General features: G+C 33.2%; 1 protein-coding gene across 1 annotated transcript in view; it reads right to left on the bottom strand.

Moving 5' to 3' along the window:
- Positions 1 to 26,213, bottom strand: part of LOC115877688 (extracellular serine/threonine protein CG31145) — a 418,713-nt gene that overhangs the window by 126,079 nt on the left and 266,421 nt on the right. The window contains exon 4 of the mRNA XM_030893955.1: positions 6,937 to 7,061. Within this exon, the coding sequence (XP_030749815.1) occupies positions 6,937 to 7,061 (125 nt within the window). The remainder of the gene's footprint in view (positions 1 to 6,936; positions 7,062 to 26,213) is intronic.

Here is a 26,213-nt window from a genome sequence, read left to right as displayed (position 1 = left end):
TGTAAAATATAATTTCAGTAAACCAATTTGATGTAGGCCCAAGGGATCAGTTAGATGCATGGTGTCGACCTAAATATGTTTTATATTACAGTATTAAATAATATTACTAATTGAATAACATACCCTGGAATGGGAACCCTCCAACCGTCTAAGAAACTCGAAGAAATTTCTCAGGACTTACAACCAAGAAAAATAAAAAAAATCCTTGATTTAAGTAAGAACAATCTTTCGACTGTCACGGGGTTTTTAACAGGACCCTGAATGAACCCCTCAGCAGATTGAAGTTAAGAAACAACGGCGAATGCATAGTCCGTGGCGAATATTGCAAAACACCTGAAACCTAATATCGGAGATGGAGAACTAACCCCTATAAAACCGTCTCCGATACTAGCTTTTGTCAAAGTCCTGAGACTATAATAATACAATAGATAAGTTATAACTCAAAAAAGGGGGACACGATAGAACTATGAGGTCGCGGTGATTAAGTTCCTCCGTCCCATACAATATACGATCATGTAATTAAATTATTATAATTACCTGAGTTGACAAGCAAGGGACGTGGCAACACCGTGAGGACTCGAAGACTGCACACATGGCCAGTGGTAGATAGCAAAAAGACAAAACAACTACTAGAGCACAAAAAGAACCCAGTACGCATAATTGTATGTGCCGTCACTGGAAACTGCCCCACAGGGGTAAACTTCGTGAGATGGAAGATTTCCAACGATGACTACTGCAGAGAATGCGGAGAGGAAGAAGAAACCATAGAGCACCTGCTCTGTCACTGTCCGGCACTGAAATACCGACGCTTTAAAACTTTAGCGCAAGGTTTTTTGGAGGGACTAGAGGAAGCAGCAGAAGGCAACATCAGCGACATCGGCAACTTTGCAAAGAGCTAGAAGTGCTTTAACGCAAAAAAAGAATGAGAGAAAGGTTTGATACAAAAATACAAGGGTATCGCAATGGGCCCAATAGTGATGGGTTGTTATTTAACTATCTGTTATTTTATAACAATTATTTATAAATAACATAACGCAACCGTTACTACTTCTAAAAAATAACAGATATAAAATAACGACACGTAGAGATCGGCCGCTCGTGAAACAAAAAACGAAGTCGGCGCTCTGCATCACCACGAAATTCTATGCTGCTCGAAGCAATTCCAAAAAACAACTAGTATGGATGGAAAACATGTTAATTCGTCAACCATCGATAATACAGGCGGCGAGACAACGGACAACGGAGTGGGGAAAGCGCTACGGCGAACGTAGCTGCTTCGGTCGATACCGTCGATGGTCGTATTTACAACAGCTTAAAAATAATAGGACATAAAAGAAGCAGGTTTTTTGAAACAGTTGCGGGCATAACGCCTGGCGGTGGAGATAACAGGAGTGGGAAAGGAACGCTGCTGCATCGGTCGATTGTCGATGGAGGCTCGCAACGGGCTGGAGAAGCAGTCATTTTAGATATGTTGTTTTTCAACCTGTTACGAGCATAACAGGGCGGCGGTCGAGATAATCGGTGTGGGAAAGGAACGCTGCTGCATCGGTCGATTGTCGATGGAGGTTCGAAACAGGTTGGGGAATAACGCATCAGTTGTTTTAGATACATTCTGTTTCAACCTGTTACGAGCATAACGGACGGAGGTCGAGATATTATGGCGCTGTATGTTTCAGTACTTACTTACTTTTAAGTTTCAATATTTAGGTATTTATTTATTCTGAAAAATTTTCAGAATAATATTTTAAGATTTTTTAACAATGTATACAGGGTGTTTTGAAAAATCTGGTCATTGATTAATCACGATCCTGCTTAAAGCCCTTGACGTAAAAAGTTGATTTTTGGAAAATGGATTGACTTTAGTGTGTAGAGGTTCGATAAGAAGGGATTTTTCGAAACTCGAATTCTAAGGGGGTGTAACTACTCTGAAATATTAGAATACTTTTTATTTAAAAACCGGTGAGTTTTTCGGAAAAACTCTTAAAACACGTATATTTTATTATGTTGTTTTGCATATTTTAAGATTTTTTAAAAATATATACAGGGTGTTTCATAAAATATGACCATTGAGTAATCACTATTCTGCTTAAACTGCTGGACGTTTAAAGCTAATTTTTGCAAACGGATTGACTGTGGGGTTGAGGTTCGATAAGGAGGGGTTTCTCGAATCTCAAATTCCAACAGGGTGAAAACGCCCCTCAAATATTACAATATTTGTTATTTAAAAAACGGTTAGTCTTTCGGGAAAACGTCTGGACACGCATAATTTATTTTGTTTTTTACATATTTTGAAATTTTTAAAAAAATCATACAAGGTGTTCCAAAAAGTTGAGTAATCGATTAACCACGATTCTGCTTAAACTGCTCGACGTTAGAAAGCTTATTTTTGGCAAATGTGAGAAAATTTTATCCAGTTTGTTTGTTAATGGAAATTCTTGTTTTGCTTTATCATCACCATTAAAATTATTAATTCGACGCGAACGAAGTCGCGGGTACACGCTAGTTTAAGTGTAAAATTAATTCGAACTCTAGTGTGTAGTTGGTTTACTTATGAAGAATATACTACACATTTTCTTATATTGCTATTTTTTGACCGCAAATGGTAAAATCATAACTAAGAGCTTCTCGCCTGTCGAGTGAGATGCACCCTGTACACTGCTACGCAATTCAAGATCTACGCGGATCGAGGGGCAGGGCGTAGGTAGATCGGAATGTATAGGTATAGACGAGTGGCGGAATTTTGGCTTTTTTATATCGCAATTTGTAAACAGCGCTTATTTGTAAACAACCACCGTTTTTAGAGAGGTATTTTAGATAACAATCGATATTTAGAAATGTTTTGACACCCTTGAAATACTACCACCGAGCACGTCATTGTTGCAACTTGCAACTGCGTTAATACGCCTGGCGGTGACCGCCTCATAATCTTTCAGATATTTAGCAGTAAAATAAAGAAACCTGTTATTTTTAAGCTGTTATTTTAAGCTGTTTTTTATAAATAACTATAACAGTTTCAACTGTTATCTAAAAATAACAGTTTTGCCCATCACTAGGGCCCAAGGCCACCGAATGAGGTATCAAATATGATCCCAAACCCTAGCAAACTAACCTAATCTAACCTGAGATGACAATTACGTCATTTTATAGAATGTAATTCGGTAAGTAAAATCAAACATTTGATAACTATGTGATGTTACATAATATTTGTAATTAAATGCACTTACGTAATAATTGCTGAATCTATTAATTGCTTAATCATGAACTTACACATGATTAGTTTCGCAAAGAAAATTAAATATTTGATAACTACATGATATCACGTAACATACAATTACTGTTTTGTAATTACATGATGTAATAATTACATGTCAGTTCGTAGTATGTAATTTCGCAAGTCAAATTAAGCATTTGACATCTACATGGCATACAAGAAATTACTTTATTATAATTACATGATGTATAACTTTCAAAAAAATATATTCTAATTAGGCAATTTGAGAAGCGATCGTTCAGCTTGCAACCTTCCAGGTTTCTAATTGAAGGCGATGCCGGTCGTCCGTCATCAGGTCGAAACGTCGTCGCCGGGGATTAGAGCGGCGTTAGGCCGGCGTCATCGCACAGACTAAACGAGCTTTAATAAAGCTCCGGTCTCTGGTTACGATTACACAATAGAGAGGTGGCGCCGAGGCAGGTGGGTGGGAAATCCGCCGTTTCGCCCGAGAAAATTGAGTTGCTTCTCCCGTTCTCTGCCTACCTCTCTCACTCGCGCCTTGCGCTTTTGATTTTCCTTGTTCCGCCTGTAGATAGGGATGAAATAAGAATAAAAAACTAGTTTACTCTAATACAGGTACAAATTCTCAATTTAAGATTTCATTGAACATACATTAAATGTATGTTCAATGGAATCTTAAACAAAAAACAACGAATTTTGTAAAATAAACTTAGTTTGTTTAATATAGGTATAATTTTTTAGCAATAATTTTAAGTGAGCATTGAAAAAAAAAACTAAAGCACTTTTAAGCCAAAGCACAAAAGTACGAAAATATATTTTATCCACCAGCCACTACTTATACAGACTTTACTCACATGTATATAAAATAAATAATAACACACGCGTGAGTTTTTAAAGTTATAACAAACTAGTGTGTTATAACTTCAAAGTCACACCATTTTATAGAAATTATTAAGCTTTATTCATAAATTACTAAGTCAGTTATTTATTTGAATTAACATTAACATTAAATGAGAATGATTTTTTTTTGTGGATTCATAAATTTGTAAAACTTTGTATGCTTCCAGATCATGGTACAAAGAATACAAGGTATGATCGATAGCGGCCCCAATTTCGTTCAGTTCGCGCATACCACCTGTGACGTCACTAGGAAAATAATGAATAAATAAAAAATCAAGAAAGTTGACAGGAGATCTGCATTTTTTGTGGTTATGGTTAAGAATTGTTTATTTTTAAGACTTTTTAGTTCGTTTAATTTAATAATTACTAAAACCAGCAGTTCCAAAAATATATTTAAAAATAATAATTATCTATTAACATGGATTTGGACGATAATAGGTAAGAATACTAAATTTATTTCTATATTCGCTATAAAATTGTTTACTAGGTTTTTAGTTTGCGATGTTTATGGTAAATAATTTTCATGTTCATTGCCTCTGAATTCACATGAGGACAGGGATAAGGATATCTATGGAAAAGTAACCACAAGAGGAATTATTACATCATTTAAAAAATGTTGGGAAGTTTATCGAAAATTAGAAAATGCCAATGCAGATGAACGTATTGTAATTGTGATAGAAGTAATTCCAAGGGTGAAGTTTATTATAATTAGTGACCTGTGCTTCTTTTTATATGTAGATGTTTCAGGTTTTGAGAATAAATCGGTTGAACGAAACCCAAAATTTAGAGGAAGTATTTGCATACCCAGAATATGCCCATCAAGGATTATATAGCTCAAATTTCCTTTAATGGTAGGCAATTATTCAATGCAAATTAACTTTTAAGTGACTGAAATATTAAATAGTTTACAATATGGTATATCACTAAAAATATATTACTTTTAGGTACAATTAGGGCCCGATACATTTCAAAAAGTAGAATATTATTTTATATTAAATGAGGTATTGTACCAACAATCAATTTATATTAATAACGGAGATTAAAAAATATCAGAATAAATAGTTCTTTTTTTATACTATAAAAGTAAACTATAGAATACAACAGTATTTAAAAAAATATTTAAAAAGTTATGTCCCGGCCGACATTCGAACTCCGGTCTCTCGCTTCCTAGCTCGACTCCTTACGCACTGCTCCACAGTAACTTGCTTAGCGATAATTCAATGACGGTATATAAACAAAAAAAAACAGGTTTATAACAATATCTTGACGATTTGAACTGGCGCGCGGAGCGTGCTGACCAATAGCGCCTGTTATCACCTGTGACCCGGATTAAATCCCCTGTGATAGGATTAAAGAAAAGCAAACCACTCAAATATTGAGTGGCCACGGAAATTTTGGTAGTTACCTGTGTAAAATTGGAAAGAGGGAAGTCGCGGAATGCCGATACTGCGCTGAACCCAATGATACTCCAGAACACACAATGTTTGCTTGTCCAAGATGGGAACAGGAAAGATGTGAGGCACGAATGACGATTGGTAGCAACATCTCTGCAGATACCTTCTTAAAATCGGTAACAGAAAGAAAAAACTTTGAAGCCATCTCAAAACTGGCCCAAAATATACTAGAGGCAAAATACAGCGAAGAGCAGGGGTAATGAAAAAAAAAGGAACAGTCCGGCGTCTACTTGAGGAGATGCGTCCAGCGGGTCCAGGTAGACGTGGCAGGAGCGAGGGGGTGACGTTTAGTGGGTAGTGTCCTCCAGGCAGCTTAAGGAGAGATTGAGTCCCACACTCCGTACGTAAAGGTATTTTACACCTCCAAAAAAAAATCAATAAAGTTTGTAGACCATCTCGTCGTAGATAAGTTCAGTTAGGATGCAAATGCCGTGTGATCGAAAAAAAACCCGGCGTCCAGTTGACTAGGAAATGACGATCGATGATATTTCCCATAAAAATTTACATATAAAATCACATTGTTCTTCATTTCATAGCCAATATGCATCATACTGCAACAAAACCTGCCTTATCCGAATTATTTTTGCGTTTATACTGTTTAAAAATTAAGTAGTAATTTTTACTTCTAGAAAAACGAGACACAAAACAATGATTCCACTCAATGGATACTTTTTTTTGGAAATTAACACTTCAAACATTTTTTGATAAAACAGTTTTGGTTATTATCTCGAAACAAAGTTTGAGGGATAAGACGGATTTTGCAACTTGACGCCTCAATTATATACAACTTGCTAGACATGCAATTCATGAAAATAGGGCTATAAATAACAAAAATATAACACTTTAAATTTGATCAATTTGTTTTTTAATTTTTTATTTCTTGTTGAGCGTTCTTATTGACGAGTCGCCTCTGATACAAACTAGAACAGGTTATATTATTAATAGAGGAGCATCTTATTACCAAGACAGAACACTTCTGTCAGAGTAGATAATACGTCACAATGGTTGTCTACGGTTGAACAAAGGGGTATAAATTTACTATTCGATACGACTAAACGTATTAGGCTTCCGCGTTTAATGCGTTCCGTGCATAATTTAAACGAATTTAAGAGTCGCACCGAATTGGCAGCATCGCAACCGTATTTAGATTGTACGAACATGAATAATTACGTGACCGCAAATCTGCGAAATACTGATATTAGCGGGCGAACGGAACCAGAAACAGAGCCGGATTAAATAAAAATGTAAGACAAATATGTAAATAATAAAAGATCTCCTAAAAACCTTTTTTAATTCAATCTGGTAAAAATAACTTATTTTTAACTAATAATTATTATTAAAATTACTTACCAACGTGTACTATAGGTTCAGTCCGCATGTCTTTTAAAAGTTGATCGACCAGTGGTGTGTTTTCTGCATATAATTCGTGCTGCGATATTTGAGCATGGAACTGTTCCAAAGTAGTTGAGTTTTTTCTGCAAATAACATACAAAAATATTAATAAATATTATCAACTAAACTTTCTAGTACATTAATAGAAATATCCTCATGATTTTATGTTTCACAGACATGTTACAGTATTTAGACGTTACAGTTATAGATATCTGAGAATTGCTATTGTTCTTCCGGTGTAAAAATATCACATAGTGATTTTCTGTCTATTTCTAACAGTAACATAATCAAAATAAATTTCAAACAAAATCATAATTTGTTGAGATATGATAGACAAATCTCTTATAAAATTCTTGACTTCTTAACTGTTTTGGCAGTAAATTATAAAGTTTGCCTTTGACATGTAATAAATAAAATTTGATGACAAAGTTTTTAAAAAAAGTTGTTCCAAAATTCAAATCTAAATTTACTTTTATATGTCAATTTTCAAAAAGGTACTAATTTCTTAAAAATGATTTAATTCAATTATTTTAACAACTTTACAGTTCTTTACTGTCTTCATCAATAAATACAAAAACATCAAGAGTAGTTTACACTGTGAGGCAATTTGCTAAAATTGGCTTTTGCAAGCCAAATTGTACAGGGTGAGTCAAATTCGACGCTTTTAAATGGAAACACCCTTTTCTATAGGAGATAGACAAAAACTAATATCGGTGTCTGGAGCTCAATTTTGTCAAAAACATGATGATGAAAACCGCATATCGATATCTGTTACCGTTTCGGAGTTACGGGGTGTTTTTTAAAAATATTTTTAACAAATCGCTGTAACTTTTTGCTATGGAAAATTTTGTATTTTAATGAAAACATTTCCAAAGCACCTTTTTACGTAGAATTTAATGGTTTAAGTATAATTTTTTTAAAATTAATAATTTAAGAATTATCAACAGAAAAATTGATTTTTTATATGGGACATCCTGTATATTTTTAATTAATTGAAAAGAATTTAAAATTACCTTTCCAAAAATATAACACACTTGATATTTTGCTCGGTTCCTCGTCGAGATATAGAGTATATAAAAATTCGCTGGCTTTAAATAAGTTGGCTTTGAACGGCACCGGCTGTAATGCAAAAAAATTCTAACTGTGAGCATCAATTAAAAATAATATTTTCTATGAGAGATGCAGAATTTTATAACAATTTAAAATATATTTAACCAACATCAACACATTTGAACTATATCTAATAACAATAAAAATAAATAGCAAACCAAGACATGAGATTTTGCTACATACAGATGTTCGACATATCGACCGTCTTCTGTTATGGACAGACGGGGCACTTTTTTTTCAGTGGGGGTGAAAGATACCTTCTCATAACTGCTAAATATTTCTAATTCTTGTCTAGATTATACGGAAGAATAAGAAACATTTATTTTTCCCCAAATATATCCATAAGATTATATCAATGGGCACTAAGTCAGGCGGCCTCGACGGCCAACGGCTGGGATCTTGGTTAGCTATTCGATTATTCTTGAAATTGGCTGCAAAAATTTGCTGATAACTTCAGCATTCAGAGGCGGTGCGTCGTTTTGCTGGAAAAATATGTTTTCGAGTTCCATTAAAGGCATATCATCAATAAGGGGTCCAAAGCCTACTAGTTAAAAGCGGCGAACTTTTAAAAATTCTGTATTTCGAAGGGGATTATAACAAAATATCAAGTGTGCTATATTTTTGGAAAGGTAATTTTAAATTCTTTTCAGTTAATTAAAAACATAGAGGGTGTCCCAAATAAAAAATTAATTTTTCTGTTGATAACTCTTGAATTATTAATTTAAAAAAAATTATATTTAAACCATTAAATTCTACGTAAAAAGGTGCTTTGGAAATGTTTTCATAGAAATACAACCATATACGTATTACTTTTTACAAATATACTCAGGTTTCCCTATTTAACCCCGTGTGCAATTTCTGTGCCGTAAGAAAGAGACAACATAACCCAGCTCCATATTAAAACTGCATAAGTCTATTTCACCCGGATATGGATTGAATTGCGATTGCGCCAAACTCCGATTGATTGTTGTTTTAGTTCTGTTTGGATTACTTTTTATTTGTGCGCGTAAAAGAGTGATTTTGTTTAGTTTATTGTTTCCAACTATTTTTTGATATTTTCCAACTCCATGATAATATGTTATAAATAATAAAAACATAAATAAAATTGAAGGTTAGGGGAAATGTCAGTCAACCACTTCCCTTTAAAAACATCGACCAATGAAAACTTCTAAATGAATATCCGGGTGAAATAGACTTATGCAGAATTCCATATTGTTCTTTCACTGTTTGGGCTTCACTTTTTGGAGATTAGGCTGAGTATATTTGTAAAAAGTAATACGTATATGAATACAACATTTTCCATAGCAAAAAAGTTACAGCGATTTGTTAAAAATGCAGATTTTTGAAAAACACCCCGTAACTCCGAAACGGTAACAGATATTGATGTGCGGTTTTCACCATCATGTTTTTGATGAAAATTTATCTCCAGACACCAATATTAGTTTTCATCTATATCCTATAGAAAAGGGTGTTTCCCTTTAAAAGCGTCCAATTTGACCCACCCTGTACAATAAATTGTAAAATGTAAATAGAAATATTTAATTGCAGAAATATTAAGTGCAGTTGAAAATTTGTCTTGAGTAAAATCTGTCTTGTCTTGATTTTTAATTGAGTAATTTTGACATTTGTTGGTTGATAGTTAACATCATTTAATTTGTTTATAAATAAAAAAAAAATAAAAGTTTGATTTATCAAATGATAATGTTGATGCAGTTACAACTTAACAAAAACAAACAGTATCTTCTATTAACTATAACTAAAATAAAACTGGTAAAGTTATTTGAATATGCATGTATAAATAATATACAACTAACATCTTAATAAAAATTATAAATATATATATTTATGTTGTCAAATCGTCGAATAAACCATAATAAAAATAAAAAGTAGATCTAAAAAACTTTTGATTTAAACATTAACCAGAAAAAATGTATTTATAATTTAATATGAATAAGTTGTTTGTGTCAAGCGTTATTTATTGTGCCTAACAAGAACTTCAAAGGAGACTGACTACATTTAATGAAAGGCAAATGATTATTTGAATACTACCACACGCACAGGACGCATTATAGGTTGGAACTTTGAAAAAAAAAAAATGTTTTATCCATATTTATGAATAATAAATAAATGTATCTGGTTAGTAGGTGAAAACTTGATAAGAAATAATATAATTTTTTTTACTTGTGTAAAAAATATATCTGACGGATTTAAATAAAACAAAGTTTTTTTTTATTTTATATAGATTTATTAAAACAATTAACACTTTAATAAACATTTCACTGTTATTAAAATGATAAACGCTCCATTTTCAATCATCTCTATTTTATCTCGCTTTTAATTTTAATTAAACTGAAATATCACGCGACATATAAATTACACGTCATCATATCACTCAAGTTAATAGACATGAACAAGATAGGGGCACGTTTAAAAGGCTTATGGAAATGCTGCTAAAACAACGTAAATTGTATTTGGATCGGTTCAAAAACTAATTTAATAATATAATGTACGCACCTTTGTAACCTTTTAACAGTTAAAATTAGTTTTATCCACGACTCGTCTATAATTTGATTGTTATACATCAGTTTATAAAATAATAATAATATTCATTATTCACTAGTGAATAATAGTTTCATTATTCACCGCTACCATGGATATCTCGATCCAAACTGCAAACAAGAGCTGTCAAACATTACCATTAATGTAAATAAATAATTTTTGTTTTAATTAGTTAGCTACCTAGTTAAAGAAAATTCCAATGTTTTGTTTTCATGTTACTTACTCGTTATACTGGTTCAATATTTTTTTGACATTCAAAATAAAAACTGATATTAATATTGGGCACATTCAGTAAACATACCGGTATCAACCGGTGAAGATCTACCGATAACTTTTTATTGAACGATCCAGACAGTTCTTGTTCTGGTTCCATACAGTTCTCGTTCAGACTCGTTGTTGTAATCATGTTCATAAACACACTTGTACTGTAAATAACTTTTAAATGCCTATTAATCTTACAATGTTCATAATATATTACAATACCATTATGTTTAGTCACCACTTTATACAACCAATACAAGCGTTTTCGAGTTAAATCATTTTTCCCGTTACGTCCATAAAACGGTTCATTACTCAAAGTTAATTAATTTCATAAACTCTTTTTCCCGATGCGAAAATTGTCGGCATGCAAACGCCGGGCGGGCCATCAATCACCGGGTGTCGATAAGAAAACGATTTAACGCGATCTAGATAGGGCTAAGCCCTCGGGTGCGAAAGAGATAGGGATGGAGATAGAGAGAAAGATGTCTTTGTAGGGCTTGGGGTGGTGTAGAATTAAGATGGCCCGCTTGAGCTTGACGGAGCGAAACGAGATACTGCGGTTTGCTCTTTGGAACTTTTTAGAAATTCATATTTGGATGTGAAGAGGAAGTGTGTCTCATAATCTCATAAATTATGAGTGATGTCGGGATATTTACTTATGAATGAAAAGCACGTTTTTCTCCTTTTTTACCAAGTAAAACGTTAGATTCAAGAAATTGACGTTTCAGGAGGTATATTTGATATCAATTAAACTTTTAGCTACGTAATCGAGGGCGCGATTTTAAATTCATTGTTGCCAACCATGGACATATACCGCGCCGGGCTGATTAACTGGAATTTAAATTTCGCGCTGATGATTCACGTGGTAGCTGTAAAAATGTCAAGTTGCCGCATTTATTTATTTATTTTCTGACATTGTCATTCGTTTTGATACTTTAATTTTGTATTACAAGTTTTTGGTTTAAATAAATAGTGTTGTTATACTTTAAGCTTAAAAATGTTTACTAGCAGACCTTGCAGTAGAACATTGTTCTTTTTAGAACCTCTTTTAATGAGAACTGTTCAAAACACAGCCATGACACTCTAGATTAAAATTTAAAATTCAATTTTGTTTTAAGCGAAAATGTCAAAAGTTGACATGTGATATGTCATTCTGTTCAGAATGTTATTTTCTATCGTATAAAGTAAAAAAATACCGAGTGCGCCATTTAAAAATCAAAAGTTGTAGTCATTTCCGGTTATACAGGAAGTGACAGAAAACAATTAAATATGTCAATCAATCCTAATTTATTTTTACACGGATTTAAATAAAATTAGAACGCTACTGATAAACCGGAATTTAACTCATATTAGATCACATCGCGCTCAACTTAAGGTTTTTGATATGATCCTTTCTTAATCGTTTTATTCAAAGGTTTAAGCTTGATTTTCATGCATCCGTTGTCCGACGATACGTTGATACGATATTAATTTTATTGGTAGAATTTAAAGACTTTGATTGGTTATAAAATAACGCAGTTTTTAAATTTACTGCATTTTCATACCTCCGTTTATCGGATATACGTTGATGTCATTTTATATTTTCGTTTCCATAACGATTTTGCTATTTTACTTATATTTTTATTAAGGTTAGATCATGGCTGGGAAACTGGGAAACCAAAAAGAATGGACTCTGCCATAATGAAAAATGGTCCTACAGAAGTGGCGCCATCTATTGAGTAGGGCTTGTTTTAAATGGATCGAAGCGCGGGCTTTTTAAATAAGCGTACTTATTGAATTTTACTCTGAAATAATTAAGTTTGATTATTAAATCTTATTTTTTACACAAATTCAACAATACTAATAACAAGTATCGTTGTGATGTGTAAAAAATAAGATTTAACTCAATATAGAAAGATACAAAGATAATTTATACAATTATTAAATAAAATTAAAAAAACATGTGAAATATTATTTATTATTTAAAGTTCTTATTTATAAGTCAAATATTTAAACATCGTTTATTATAATAAAACAAGACCAACGTAATACGTCCAAAGTTTTGTAAATGGAGTAAATATAAATAGGTACTTAAATGATGGCAAAAATAAAAGACTTACATTATATTTTTAGGGCCACAAACAAAAGGAATTGTCTAATTAAAACACATATAACAAATTATAGTTTGAAAAACGTTTTGATAATCATTTGATAATATTATGATTGGCGCTATGACAACGACAATATTTTTTGAGAATTTGACATTAGTATGACAATGGCCGTTGGAAACTATGGAAACTACAAAAAAATTCTAATTTAACGCCATCTGGCAATAACGAGTAGCAACTTCTTAACCTAAAAATTAATTGCACTACCACCTAGCGCCTGAGGCTGGAACTATTTTATTTGAAATTTCCATGGAAACGGTGGAACCGCTTTTGCTATTTCACTTTCCCGCCACTGTGGGAAACTTAAATGGAAATGACAGTTCATTAAAAATAGTTTTTCCTCCAAGATGCAGAGGCGCAAAATATTAAAACTGTCAATATCAACAATGCAAATGTCAATATCTGACAATAATAAAATTGGATTTTTAACCGACACGAGACACACAGAGACGCTTTTGTTGTGATTTTACGGTTTGATTTCGTTTTGATTTGTCGAATTATTGTAATTTTTTCAGATTTTTTGGCAGTATTCTGTTTTAGACAATGGCTGGGAAACTGGGAAACCTAAATGGAAATGACAGTTCATTAAAAATAGTTTTTCCTCCAAGTTAGTTATTTTTTATCATGGAGCATGGAGTTTAATTGTTGTACACCGGGTTTCCGAAGGATACAATGGTAAGTTAATTAAATATATCTACTTACAGTTATAGATTTTTAAATTAGTACTGCTAATAAATTCTACTTGCTGAGCAGTTATTTCATTTTTTTACAGTGCATGTAAGGAATTAAGGACGCGCGTTGCGTTATATTAGCATGATCAGCAGATAGTTAAATCTAATTTAATTTGTTTTCATTATTTCAGGTCTCAAACGGAAACAAACTGGGAATCTTGCCTACACCAAAATTATATAGCCGTTTCCAATTCACTTCAAAGGGAGGAAAATTATGTAAAACTGCCTGCTATTTGCTGAAAACTGCCAAAGATTAAATTATAACTGTAACAACATAATATACACTGCTGGCAAAGGAACATTAGCAATAGGAGGTTTTCAATGCGATAAAAAAAGATGGTAAGGCTGCAAAATACACTGCAATGCAACAGAGACGGATAAAGTGTCTTTTCCCTACCAACGTATAGGGGAAGTGATCATAGAAGTGATACGACGAGAGAGCCTCTGCGAGAGGGGGGCCGGGCAAATCTTTAAGACGCTTGTGTGGGGGCTACCGCCTACTAATAGAATAGAATCGAAAAAATAGAAACTGGACGGACAGTGTTGCCATTCTATTAAATCGAAATTATGTTGGCTTATCCCAAATCCCAAATCTTCTAATCCCATTATCTTGCCTGCTTAATGAAATAAAGTACTACAATTTTAAGAATGCTTTCTCTAGGCACATAACTGCTTTCTAAAATGAAAAGTAATATGCAAAACTTTGAAATCATTTCTAAAATAGCAAGTGCAATTCTATGAAATGGCAATACTGTACGATCTTCCTAGCAGTCGCCCCGACACCGTCGGTCGGCGGCGGCGGTGACAAAGAGGCCGAAAAAGCTTTATAAGGAGTAGCCGAACAGGGTTGCCGGATTTGTTAGATTATAATTCCATACGAGAACAAAATTCTCGGTAGATCTTCAACAAAAATCAAAAGTACAGAAACAAAATAAAATATAATATTTAAGTCCAAAATTAGCATTCCTATGTGTCGTAATAATAGATCACTCAAATAAAATACAAATATAATAAATATAACAAGAATTAGAAATACTAGGTATATTATTTGATATTAAAAAAAATATTGAATTAAATAATATTAATATATTAATAAAAACATATAAAACTATAACAAGTAGGGATAGCAGTCACAAATTAGTGTAGCAGTCACTTTTTACCTTTGTACAAATTTTGATCAGTGATATCTAAAATTAATTTCATTTCAATGGGAAAGTAGCAACTCTCAACTCGTTTTTCATATTAATATATTTTTTTGACAGAAAAATCACTAAAATATTTTTCCGAATTTAGGTTGTTTCTTAACTTAAATCTTGTTTTTTGTTTACATTTTTTTGGGGAAAATATGGGTTCAACTTTAGTAGATGAATGAAACAAAATCTTTTCAAAAGATATCAACTTCTTCGGGCATGTCGCCAATACCGCGCCTAATAAGGAGTAATAAGGATTTTTAGGAATATCTCTGTAACTCTGCAACCAATAGGCCCGCGCTGCCTCAGTGGAGGGTCCCACCTGGGACACACTCTTAGTAAAATACAATATAATACAATACAACTCTGCAACTAGACAGAACGATGACCTGTATGTGTGTTATTACTAATTAAAATTTAATGAAACAATAATAAAGTCAGATTATACAGATTCCAACGCGGCAGTCGCTTAATTTTTAGTAAACTAAGTCAGATTTTTAAAATTGCGCGCTTCTATTGTAAAAATTAAAGACGCAGTTGAACATATTGTTAGATTTTTCTTTAAATAGGTAGATCGGTAGCTTTCAGACGAAACCGGTAGACCTGGCAACTATGTGATGAACTGACGAGTGACAGAATAGCGAGTTGCGGAGGCGCGGGTAGGGAAATAAAATAATGGCGATAAATAAAGGGCAGGGGGATGGGAAGTGGCGGAATTTCCAAAATTTGTTATCTTATTGGAGTTTGTCTATGTAGACAGTCGTAGTGGAAGTGGAAACGGGGAAGGTGTTGTCCATCTCTGTTTAAGCATAGACTTTTTATAGGCATTTCATTCCAATGCATGTAATTCCTATGCCTAGAGATCAATTGCCGGGCCTGTATACTATTACTAGTCTTTTTAATATTTTTTTAATTAATATCTGACATATAAGAACACTTTATATGCTTTTAATTAAGTTGATTTATCGTTTATAATATGTTCGACCTAATTAAAAGCACACAAAGTGTTCTTACATGTATGACTAAATTTATTTTAAATTAACTAAAACAACTCTCCTTCCCCGCACCCCTCTCTTCCCTTAGTATTTCTTCCTCCGACTACCAGAGGCGCCCTTGTATAATAAAATTGAAATGTATTATAAGCTGCCTATCTATTTAATATTATAAGTGTTTTATCTATGGGTTAGATTAAATTTGTCAAAAAAGTGCCAAAACGTCCGTTATCGTATGAACGGGTCCGTTGACGGGCTGAAGTAAAATATCTACGGACGAAAAGTGGCGTGAAAATGCTATAACCAATCAGAGCACCGTCGGACCATCGTATCAACGTATAACGGATGCATGTAAATCAAGCTTTAATGTGAAAAGAAGTCACATAATATTTTGACAATGTTTGACATAAAATACACCGTGTAAGCGTGACACGTGTCACCTTTTTAAAACAACAGGTTTTTCTTTGTATGCCCGAATCGAGCTTTAATGAATATAACCAAGAAAAACGTCGGGAATTTCCCAGATGGGGCCCACAGTGCAGCGGACGTCCGGGGCTCTCGAGTCCCGTCACGCCTCGCGGGACTGCAAACACCCCCGCAAACACAATGGCGGGTGTCAGCCCTTGTTTGCCTTGAATTACTGGCGTACAACAAAGTATCTGCTCGCCGGGCGTAACAACGTTTCCCGCTTACCGGTCAAATTCCGGATAAATAGATCTGAATTGTGCTCGTAAGTCGCTAAGCTGTTTATTCCAAATATTATTTGTAATTTTAAAAGACAGAACTGGATAGCAGTGCCAGACATTTCAAATTTTATAGAAATGTAATTCTACAGGGTCTAAGAAAAAAGTTATAGAGTCTGTCCATTCTTTCAAAGTGGTAGCTAATGATCAATATTAAATGTAAATAATAAAAACCAATGCTAAATCACTATAATTTGTTTATTTGTGACTATAATTTGTTTATGGTTTCGGCTTTTAAGCCATCATCAGATTTTTGTTAAATCAGTGTTAATTTCATTATTGCTACTTTAAATTGATAGAATTAATATACAGGGTGTTTCAAAAAACATGTGCCACCTCTCGTGGGGAGATTCCTCACGTAAAAATTAGATTTATTTTTCATATCAACATAGGTCCGATTATGCTGTTTCGTAGCTATAGGGTGTTAAAACCTTAATAATTTTTCGATTTATTATAATTTTCGTCCGAGTATTTTAGTGATTCGAATGAAATTTTAGGGGTAAAAGTTACTTTTCTACAGGAGATAGACGAAAACTAATATCGGTGTCTGGAGCTCAATTTTTATCAAAAACATGATGGTGAAAACCGCAAGTCGATATCTGTTACCGTTTATGAGTAACGGGGTGTTTTTCAAAAATGTGCATTTTTAACAAATCGCTGTAACTTTTTTGCAATGGAAAATGTTGTATTTTAATGAAAACATTTCCAAAGCACATTTTTACGTAGAATTTAATGGTTTAAGTATAATTTTTTTAAAATTAATAATTTAAGAATTATCAACAGAAAATTTGATTTGTTGTATGGGACACCCTGTATATTTCTAATTCATTGAAAATAATTTAAAATAACCTTTTCAAAAATATAACATACTTGATATTTTGCTCGATTCCTCTTTGAAATATAGAGCTTTTAAAAATTCGCCCACTTTGTATAAGTAGGCTTTGAACTGCGCTGGCTTTAATGCAAAAAAAAATTGTAGCTGTGAGCAGCCATTAAAACAAAAATAATATTGGCAATGAGAGATTTAGAATTTTATAACAATTTAAAATATATTTAACAACATCAACGCATTTAAACTATATCTATAAACAATAAAAATTAATAGCAAACCAAGACATGAGATTTTGCTACAGATGTTCGACATGTCGACCGCCTTCTGTTATGGACAGACGGGACAGTTTTTGAACATTTCTCGGGGAATTCATTAACTCATTAACTCGATGGGGGTGAAAGATACCCTTGCATAACCGCTAAGTAGTTCTAATTCTTGTCTAGATTATACAGGCAATTTAAAAATCGCAAAGATAAAAATCCATACGCACTAAGTCCGGCGGCCTCGACGGCCATCGGCTCGGATCTTGGTTAGCTAACCAATTATTCTCGAAATTGGCTGCAAAAGTTAGCTGATAAATTCAGCGTTCTGAGGCGGTGTCTCGTCTTGCTGGAAAAATATGTTTTTGAGTTTCATTAGGAGTAGATTATCAATAAGGGGTCCAGAGCCTACTAGTTAAAAGTGACGAACTTTTAAAAATTCTATATTTGGAAGATGATTATAACAAAATATCAAGTGTGCTACATTTCTGGAGAGGTAATTTTAAGTTCTTCTCATTTAATTAAAAATATACAGGGCGTACCAAATAAAAAATCAATTTTTCTGTTGATAACTCTTAAATTACTAATTAAAAAATATATATTTAAACTATTAAATTCTACGTAAAAAGGTGAAATAAAAACACTAAATCACCACAATACACCAAAACACTTTTACTTTTACATTGGACGCGCGTTTCGCTAACCATGTTAGCATCATCAGCAGATGATTATAAACTCTGGTCTATATGATTATAAACTGGAGTTTATAATCATCTGCTGATGATGCTAACATGGTTAGCGAAACGCGCGTCCAGTGTAAAAGTAAAAGTGTTTTGGTGTATTGTGGTGATTTAGTGTTTTTATTTTGCTGTGTAACACCAAAGGTTCCAACCCTCAACTGTAATAGTAAAAAGGTTGTAGCGTTTTTTTTTAGAACTACCACTGCGAACGGCGGCTTTTCATCGGAGAGCAGTCGGGGGTAAGGTATTTCACTAGAGAGAAAACTAATCAATAACAATAAACAAAAAATACAGATATTGGGCGCCAAAATGTACAGAGAAAAAAAACACACTTGTATATACTTAAAACTAATGACTATATTTATTCATGATGTTCGTTGCTGATACATGACATTGTAGAGTTCTAGTGAATATGTAGTGGTTATATGTCAAAGAAAGTGGTGGTAAGAGTTGTACTAAATATCTATGAAAACAACTATGATAAAATACAAGACATGTAAAGTTTAAGAGAATATATGAAATGTAGCATTACTTTAATTAATTTGATATATTTTATATGATGTTAGTGCAATAATAATATCTATAAAAAAGTAATACTATTACAAGACATAATGCAATGAAACCTAAGATCTAAATTATATTTTAACTACTAAATCGACATGAATGTTCTTAACAATCTAACCACTCAACATAGTCTATACGATATTATTTAAGATGTACGTTATTGTTTAAGACTGTAAATGTTTTGAATGTTAAATGCAAAACTATAACTTAAATCTACACTTAGCTGTTCTTTATGCAATCCTGCTTTAAACAGTAACAGCGTGAGGTGGTCTCGCATCTCTGTATCAGCCATCCAACACAAACTAAAGGATGCCAGAATGAGGGCACCATGAATTGGTACAGCCGGTAACTAACTAGCTTACAGCTGGGAACGAAGCAGCATGGGACTCAAGCTACATCCACTTTTAACTTATATGTAAGAAAAAAATTGTTCTTACTGGTGACACTCGTCCCAGGACATCCGTACATAAGATAATGTCCATACATAAGACACTACTGTACCTTGGACACAGTTTAAAACCAAACAAGGTCTAATAAACAGTTAAACCTAGTTCGAAATACCTGAGGGCTCAATCTTTTCTTCCATGTGACATCTCTGAGGACAAAAAAAGGGACGCCAATGTGCCAGCAAAACACAAATAAAAAGTTGGGACATCCGTAACTTACCCTAAAAATATTCAATAATAATATCGAATCTATAAAAGGTAATAACTCATCTTTACCTGTACCCCTCGAAATAGCAGATCTCAAATTATACAGCAAGATTTAAATAATCACCATTTCTAAAAGCTGGGATACAACAGAGCGTCAAAACAAAGTGAGGTTAAGCACGGAGAGAGTTGACAGAAGCGATGTTGACAGCGCCTCCTCAGAGCGATAACAGGGTTGTGTCGAACGATAACAGGGTTGGCGCCTAGGGAACGTAAAAATTACGCGTCAAATAAACTATCCGGCCTGAACGAGAGGGAATCCGGTGATGATAGGCCAGACATCATATATTATATATAAAAAAGACATGTAACGAACTAAAAACGTTACAAGGTGCTTTAGAAATGTTTTCATAAAAATAGAACATTTTCCATAGCCAAAAAGTTACAGCGATTTGTTAAAAATACACACATTTTTGAAAAACACCCCGTAACTCCGAAACGGTAACAGATATCGATGTGCGGTTTTCACCATCATGTTTTTGATAAAAATTGAGCTCCAGACACCGATATGAGTTTTTGTCTATCTCCTATAGAAAAGGGTGTTTCCCTTTACCAGCTTCGAATTTGACCCACACTGTACATGTTTTTTGAAACATCCTATACATATAATGATATCTAGAGATTCACTAAAATTATATTTGATTCTCTTTTCCCAGCCGTTTTTGACGTCGTTTTTCTTTCGAACACACAGTATATTAAAGATAAATACACACCGACATATCTTTCAAAAAATACCGAAAATTTACATAATATTCATGCAGCTACGTAACTCACAAAACTTAACCAAAATAAAAAGCTACATTTCTGTCTTAAAAAAATATATTCCTTTCATTCACCTGCACTGGTCTAGATTCCCGACGCTTTGACAAACTCATTAACGGTCTTTCTGTCGGACAACAAAAGCCGCCTTAAATTGCAACAAAAGAATATCTTTTCGAAATGTTAATTCGGGATCTTTTCGTAGCACCGTCGACGGTGGAAATTATTCCCTTTTCTATTTTCAATTCCTTCTCTTCATAGAAAAGAAAAAATAAAAAGAATTTTTCAGGGTTCGTCAAATAAATTTCAATCACAGTTTTCATTACGATGTAATGTACTTACAGTAAAACGACAGTGCTTTTAGTAATTACAAAAAGACACGGAGCGTTTAAGAAATGTTTTTAATAGAAAATTGTACCGGGTGTCCCACTAAGAATAGCTCTCGGCTGTATCTTGGAAAGTATTAGCCGTAGGGACTGCGGAAAAAAATATTTATAACTAAAGAGGCTATGGGAAATTGCTGGAAATTATTTTCAAGTTTGTAGAACGACCGCTAGGGGGCGCAACTGCAACAAAAAATATGAAAATGGAGTTTTTACACAATTTTGCCTAGATAAGGTGTACTATAAGTAATAGCTTCACAATCTTCAGTAAATTTTGAATATTTTTGTTAGGGCCATTTTCCCGTATCTATCAAAATAAAGTGGTGGGAGAAGGTTAGATCTGTTTTTATTTAAATATTAATAACTCTGGACTGGATGATCGGAATCCAACAAGCTAGGGCTCGTTTAAAAGAGCGTTGCTTACTCTATATTGTACCATATAAAAAATAATAATAAGCTTTTGAACGTAGATGCTAGGGGGCGTTGTCTTACAATTTATCAAACATTACGCGTTTTTTCAAAAAAATTAAATGCAATAATATATGTAATTTTAGCTGATAGTAAGAGTAGTAAAAGCTTAAAAAGTCAGCAAAAACCGCATTTTGATATCTTTTTTCAGAACGAAGATATTAGCAAAATTATAATAAATACCAAAAAATAAGCCCTTAATTACCTTATTTTTACAACACGGTATCAGTAGCCCTCTTAATTATGCCCATTCTAACAAAAAAGAAACAGTTAGTTTATTTTAAAATCGACGAAATACCAGAATACCATAATACCAGAGGTATTAATATCTAATAGTTAAGATATATAACAGTGAACAATAAACGATGATTCAGTGAAGTCATGGTAGGCTTTGGAAAAAAGTTGCTTTTGACGTAATAGTATAAACGTCAAATTGTTATAAGATCAACATTTTGATAGTCTTATCAGCGTTTTTTTTTATCAAAATGCCTTTATTATTTGAAATAGTTGAGGTTGTTGGCATTTTGAAAAAGAAATCGAAAGATAAAAAACGCTGATAAGACTATCAAAATGTTGATATAATAAAAATTTGACGTTTATATTATTACGTCAAAAGCAACTTTTTACCAAAGCCTACCATGACTTCACTGAATCATCGTCTATTGTTCACTGTTATTAATATCTTAACTATTAGATAGATATTAATACCTCTGGTATTATGGTATTATGGTATTTCGTCGATTTTAAAATAAACTAACTGTTTCTATCTTATTTTTTGTTGGAATGGGCATAATCAAGAGAGCTACTGATACCGTGTTGTAAAAATAAGGTAGTTAAGGGCTTATTTTTTGGTATTTACTATAATATTGCTAATATCTTCGGTTTGAAAGAAGATATCAAGATGCGGTTTTCGCTGACTTTTTAAGCTTTTACTACTCTTTACTATCAGTTAAAATTACATATACTATTGCCTTTAATTTTTTTGAAAAAAGGCGCAATGTTTGTTAAATTGTATGTCAACGCCCCCTAGCGTCTACGTTCAAAAGGTTATTATTATTGTTTATATGGTACAATATAGAGTAACAAACGCTCTTTTAAACGAGCCCTCGCTTGTTGGATTCTGATCATCCAGTCCAGAGTTATTAATATTTAAATAAAAACAGATCTAACCTTCCCCCACCACTTTATTTTGGTAGAGAGGGGAAAATAGCTCTAACAAAAAGTATTCAAAATTTACTGAAGATTATGAAGCTATTACTTATAGTACACCTTATCTAGGCAAAATGGTGTAAAAACCCCATTTTCTTTTATTTTTGTTGCAGTTGCGCCCCCTATCGGTCGTTTTACAAACTTGAAAATAATTCCCAGCAATTTCTCATAGCCTCTTTAGTTATAAATATTTTTTCCGCAGCCCCTACGGCTAATACTTTCCGAGATACAGCCGAGAGCTATTCTTAGTGGGACACCCTGTACTTACAGTAAAATTACTGCTTCTAGTAATTACAAAAAGACACGGAGCGTTTGAGAAATGTTTTTAATAGAAAATTGTACAATTCAGTAAAAAAAACATCAATCACAGAGTTTTTAAAACTGTTAAACCTATTGAATTAGGAGAGGTAGAATGTACAGGGTGGGTCAAACTCGAAATTCGCTTTTAAAAGGAAGTCACACTCTTTTCTATAGAAGATAGACGAAAACTAATATCGGTGTCTGGAGCTCGATTTTTTTCAAAAACATGACGGTGAAAACCGCACATGGATATCTGATACCGTTTCGGAGTTACAGAGTGTTTTTCAAAAATGTGCATATTTAACAAATCGCTTTAACTTTTTTGCTATGGAAAATTTTGTATTTTTATGAAAACATTCCCAAAGCACCTTTTTACGTAGAAGTTAATGGTTTAAATATATATATATTTTTTAAATTAATAATTTAACAATTATCAACAGAAAATTTGATTTTTTATTTGGGACACCCTGTATATTTTTAATAAACTGAAAAGGACTTAAAATTACCTTTCCAAAAATATAGCACACCTAATATTTTGTTATAGTCCCCTTCGAAATACAGAATTTCTAAAAGTTTGCCACTTTTAACTAGTAGGCTTTGGACCCCTTATTGATGATCTGTCCCTAATGGAACTCGAAAAGATATTTTTCCAGCAAGACGAAGCACCGCAAATTTTTGCAGCCAGTTTCGAGAATAATTCAATAGCTAATCAACATTCTAGTCGATAGCTGTCGAGGCCGCCGGACTTTTGCGCCTATGGATTTTTATCTTTGCGGAAGAATAAAGGTTCTTATTTTTAAATTGTCCGTATTTATCTAGACAAGAATTAGAGGTACTTAGAGGTTATGTGAGGGTATCTTTCACCTCCACTGAGTTAATGAATTCCACGAAAAATGTTCAAAAACGGTCCCGTCTGTCCATAACAGAAGACGGTAGACATGTCAAAAGTTTAAATGTGTTGATGTCGTTAGATATAGTTTATATTGTTATAAAATTCTGCATCTATCATTGTAAATATTATTTTCGTTTTAATTCTTGCTTACAGCTAAAATTTTTTTGCATTACAGCCGGCGCCGTTCAAAGCCTTATTCAAAGAGGGCGAATTTTTGAAAACCCTATATGTCGAAGAGAAATCGAGCAAAATATCAAGTATGCTATATTTTTGGAAAGGTAATTTAAATTATTTTAAGTAAATTAAAAATATAGAGGTCCCACAGAAAAAATAATATTTTCTGTTGATAATTCTAAAATTATTAATTTTAAAAAAATATACCTAACCATTAAATACGTAAAAAGGTGCTTTGGAAATGTTTTCATAAAAATACAAAATTTTCTATAGCAAAAAAGTTATAGCAATAGTTTTGAAAAACACCCCGTAACTCCGAAACGGTAACAGATATCGATGTGCGGTTTTCACTATCATGTTTTTGTGAAAAAAATAGCTCCAGACACCGATATTAGTTTTTCGTCTATCTCCTATAGAAAAGAATGTTTCCCTTTAAGAGTCCAATTTTGCTCACCCTGTACAATGAATGGGAGGGTGATTAATAGACGCGACCTTAAAGATCTATTGCTTCCGGATCTATAATAGAGAATATATCTCGTTTTCTTTATTGCCTCTTTAGATTTGAGGTAAATTCTTATTGTGAGGATTTGACTATGGCCCTCATCCCTCGAGTTGATGACTCGCCAACTCGATGTCCTTACATTGGAGTTCTGGCAAAGGTGGTGAACCGCAAGGATTAGTCTACAGACTTCTACAGAGCTTTGCATGTAGAAGTATGGGAGACGAGAATACAATGGGTTGCCCCCTGGTGTTCCAAGATTGAGATCAATAATAGAGGCTAGTCTTCTATCTAGCCACGCATCCCCTTGACGTGGTCCAGTCATCATAGGATTTAGGTTTTTGGTGAGGTTGCCTCCTCTTGGTCCAGGCGGTTAAGCTAAGACCCCCTCCCCCCCACACCCTCTACCCGTGAGGATATGGAACAGAAGGGAAACGGTCCTATCGGTGTTCTATTCATTTATATAATATAATATTTTATGTAAACGGAAGGGAAACGGAAGGTAGCTGATACGGAAAGTATAGTGAGAATCAATCTTTATACGCCTTGGTGCAATACCCTGGCCATGACACTACAGTCAGAGACAGGTCAATAACATGCTTCTGATACCCAGCCAGAGTGCTAGAGGAGACTCCCTCTAGCACCTGACTAGGACCTTCCCTACCAAACCAATAGAGATGAGCAGAAAATCTCAAACTGCGATTTAATCGCAGCAATTGTAAATTCGCAATATCAACCTACGATTCCTTTCCATAGCAAACTGTGACTTGCGATTGAAACATCTATCTGCCGATTTTGGATTTTTAGGCAACTAATATTACACCAGTTGCGATTTGCAATCGCAGTGGGCACGCGAACGAAGAGCTGCGAACGAAAATCACAGCAATGCGATTCAATGCGAAAATCACATTCGCAATCAGTGCCCCGTAATTTTTATGAAGCGTTGAAAAATAGGCTTATGTTTATATACAGCATAATATTATATATAACTTATTAGTTTTAAATTTTAATAATAGTTTTAGATTTATAATATAATTATGGATTGAAAAGGTTAAAAAGGTTTGTTTTCGGTTATGACTAATTATAGTTACAGTTACTCCCAGGTATAATTCAGATTGTTTACAATTGATTCATAAGGACAGTTTTTTGGATTCAAATTATAAAAAATGATCTATTTTTATCCTTTATTTACTAGAAGACATAGAGTACGGAAAAGAAACTCTATTAATATGGATACTTTTTTCAGCCCTTTTTATTTATTATATTTTGTTATATATTATATTATTATAAACATTTTTATAACAATCCATAATATAATATAATTTTCTGAATATTAACAGTGTTGTGGATCGGCTGCTATGTTAATTTAAATACATCCTTTACAATCGGTTTTTTCATTTTAGAGAAATTTCAAATATAATAAAATGTGATATTTGATATTGTCCTTTTATTTATCTAAAAGTTCGAAAGTTTGCACTTGCACTGGACTGGCCGTATCAAAGCCGTCGGCGTCGGCTTCTTTTGAGTTACATATAAAGAAAATATTTTTAAAAGAAAAAAGTTAAAATAAACAGGTTTTTTTTAGTTATCTGAATTAAGGTTGGCGGCAACCTTTTTTATAATGAATTTTTCGTTAGTATACCTACAGACTGTCTAAAAGTAGGGGAAAACCGCTATGAAGTGGACATATTATTAAAAGGAGTTATATTAAT

The sequence above is a fragment of the Sitophilus oryzae genome, unplaced genomic scaffold (assembly GCF_002938485.1).
Source record: "Sitophilus oryzae breed Bouriz unplaced genomic scaffold, Soryzae_2.0 scaffold_1497_pilon_pilon, whole genome shotgun sequence".
In the NCBI taxonomy this organism is placed as follows: Eukaryota; Metazoa; Arthropoda; class Insecta; order Coleoptera; family Curculionidae; genus Sitophilus; species Sitophilus oryzae.
The sequence above is the reverse complement of the archived record's forward strand: the minus strand, read 5'-3'. Positions and strand labels throughout refer to the sequence as shown.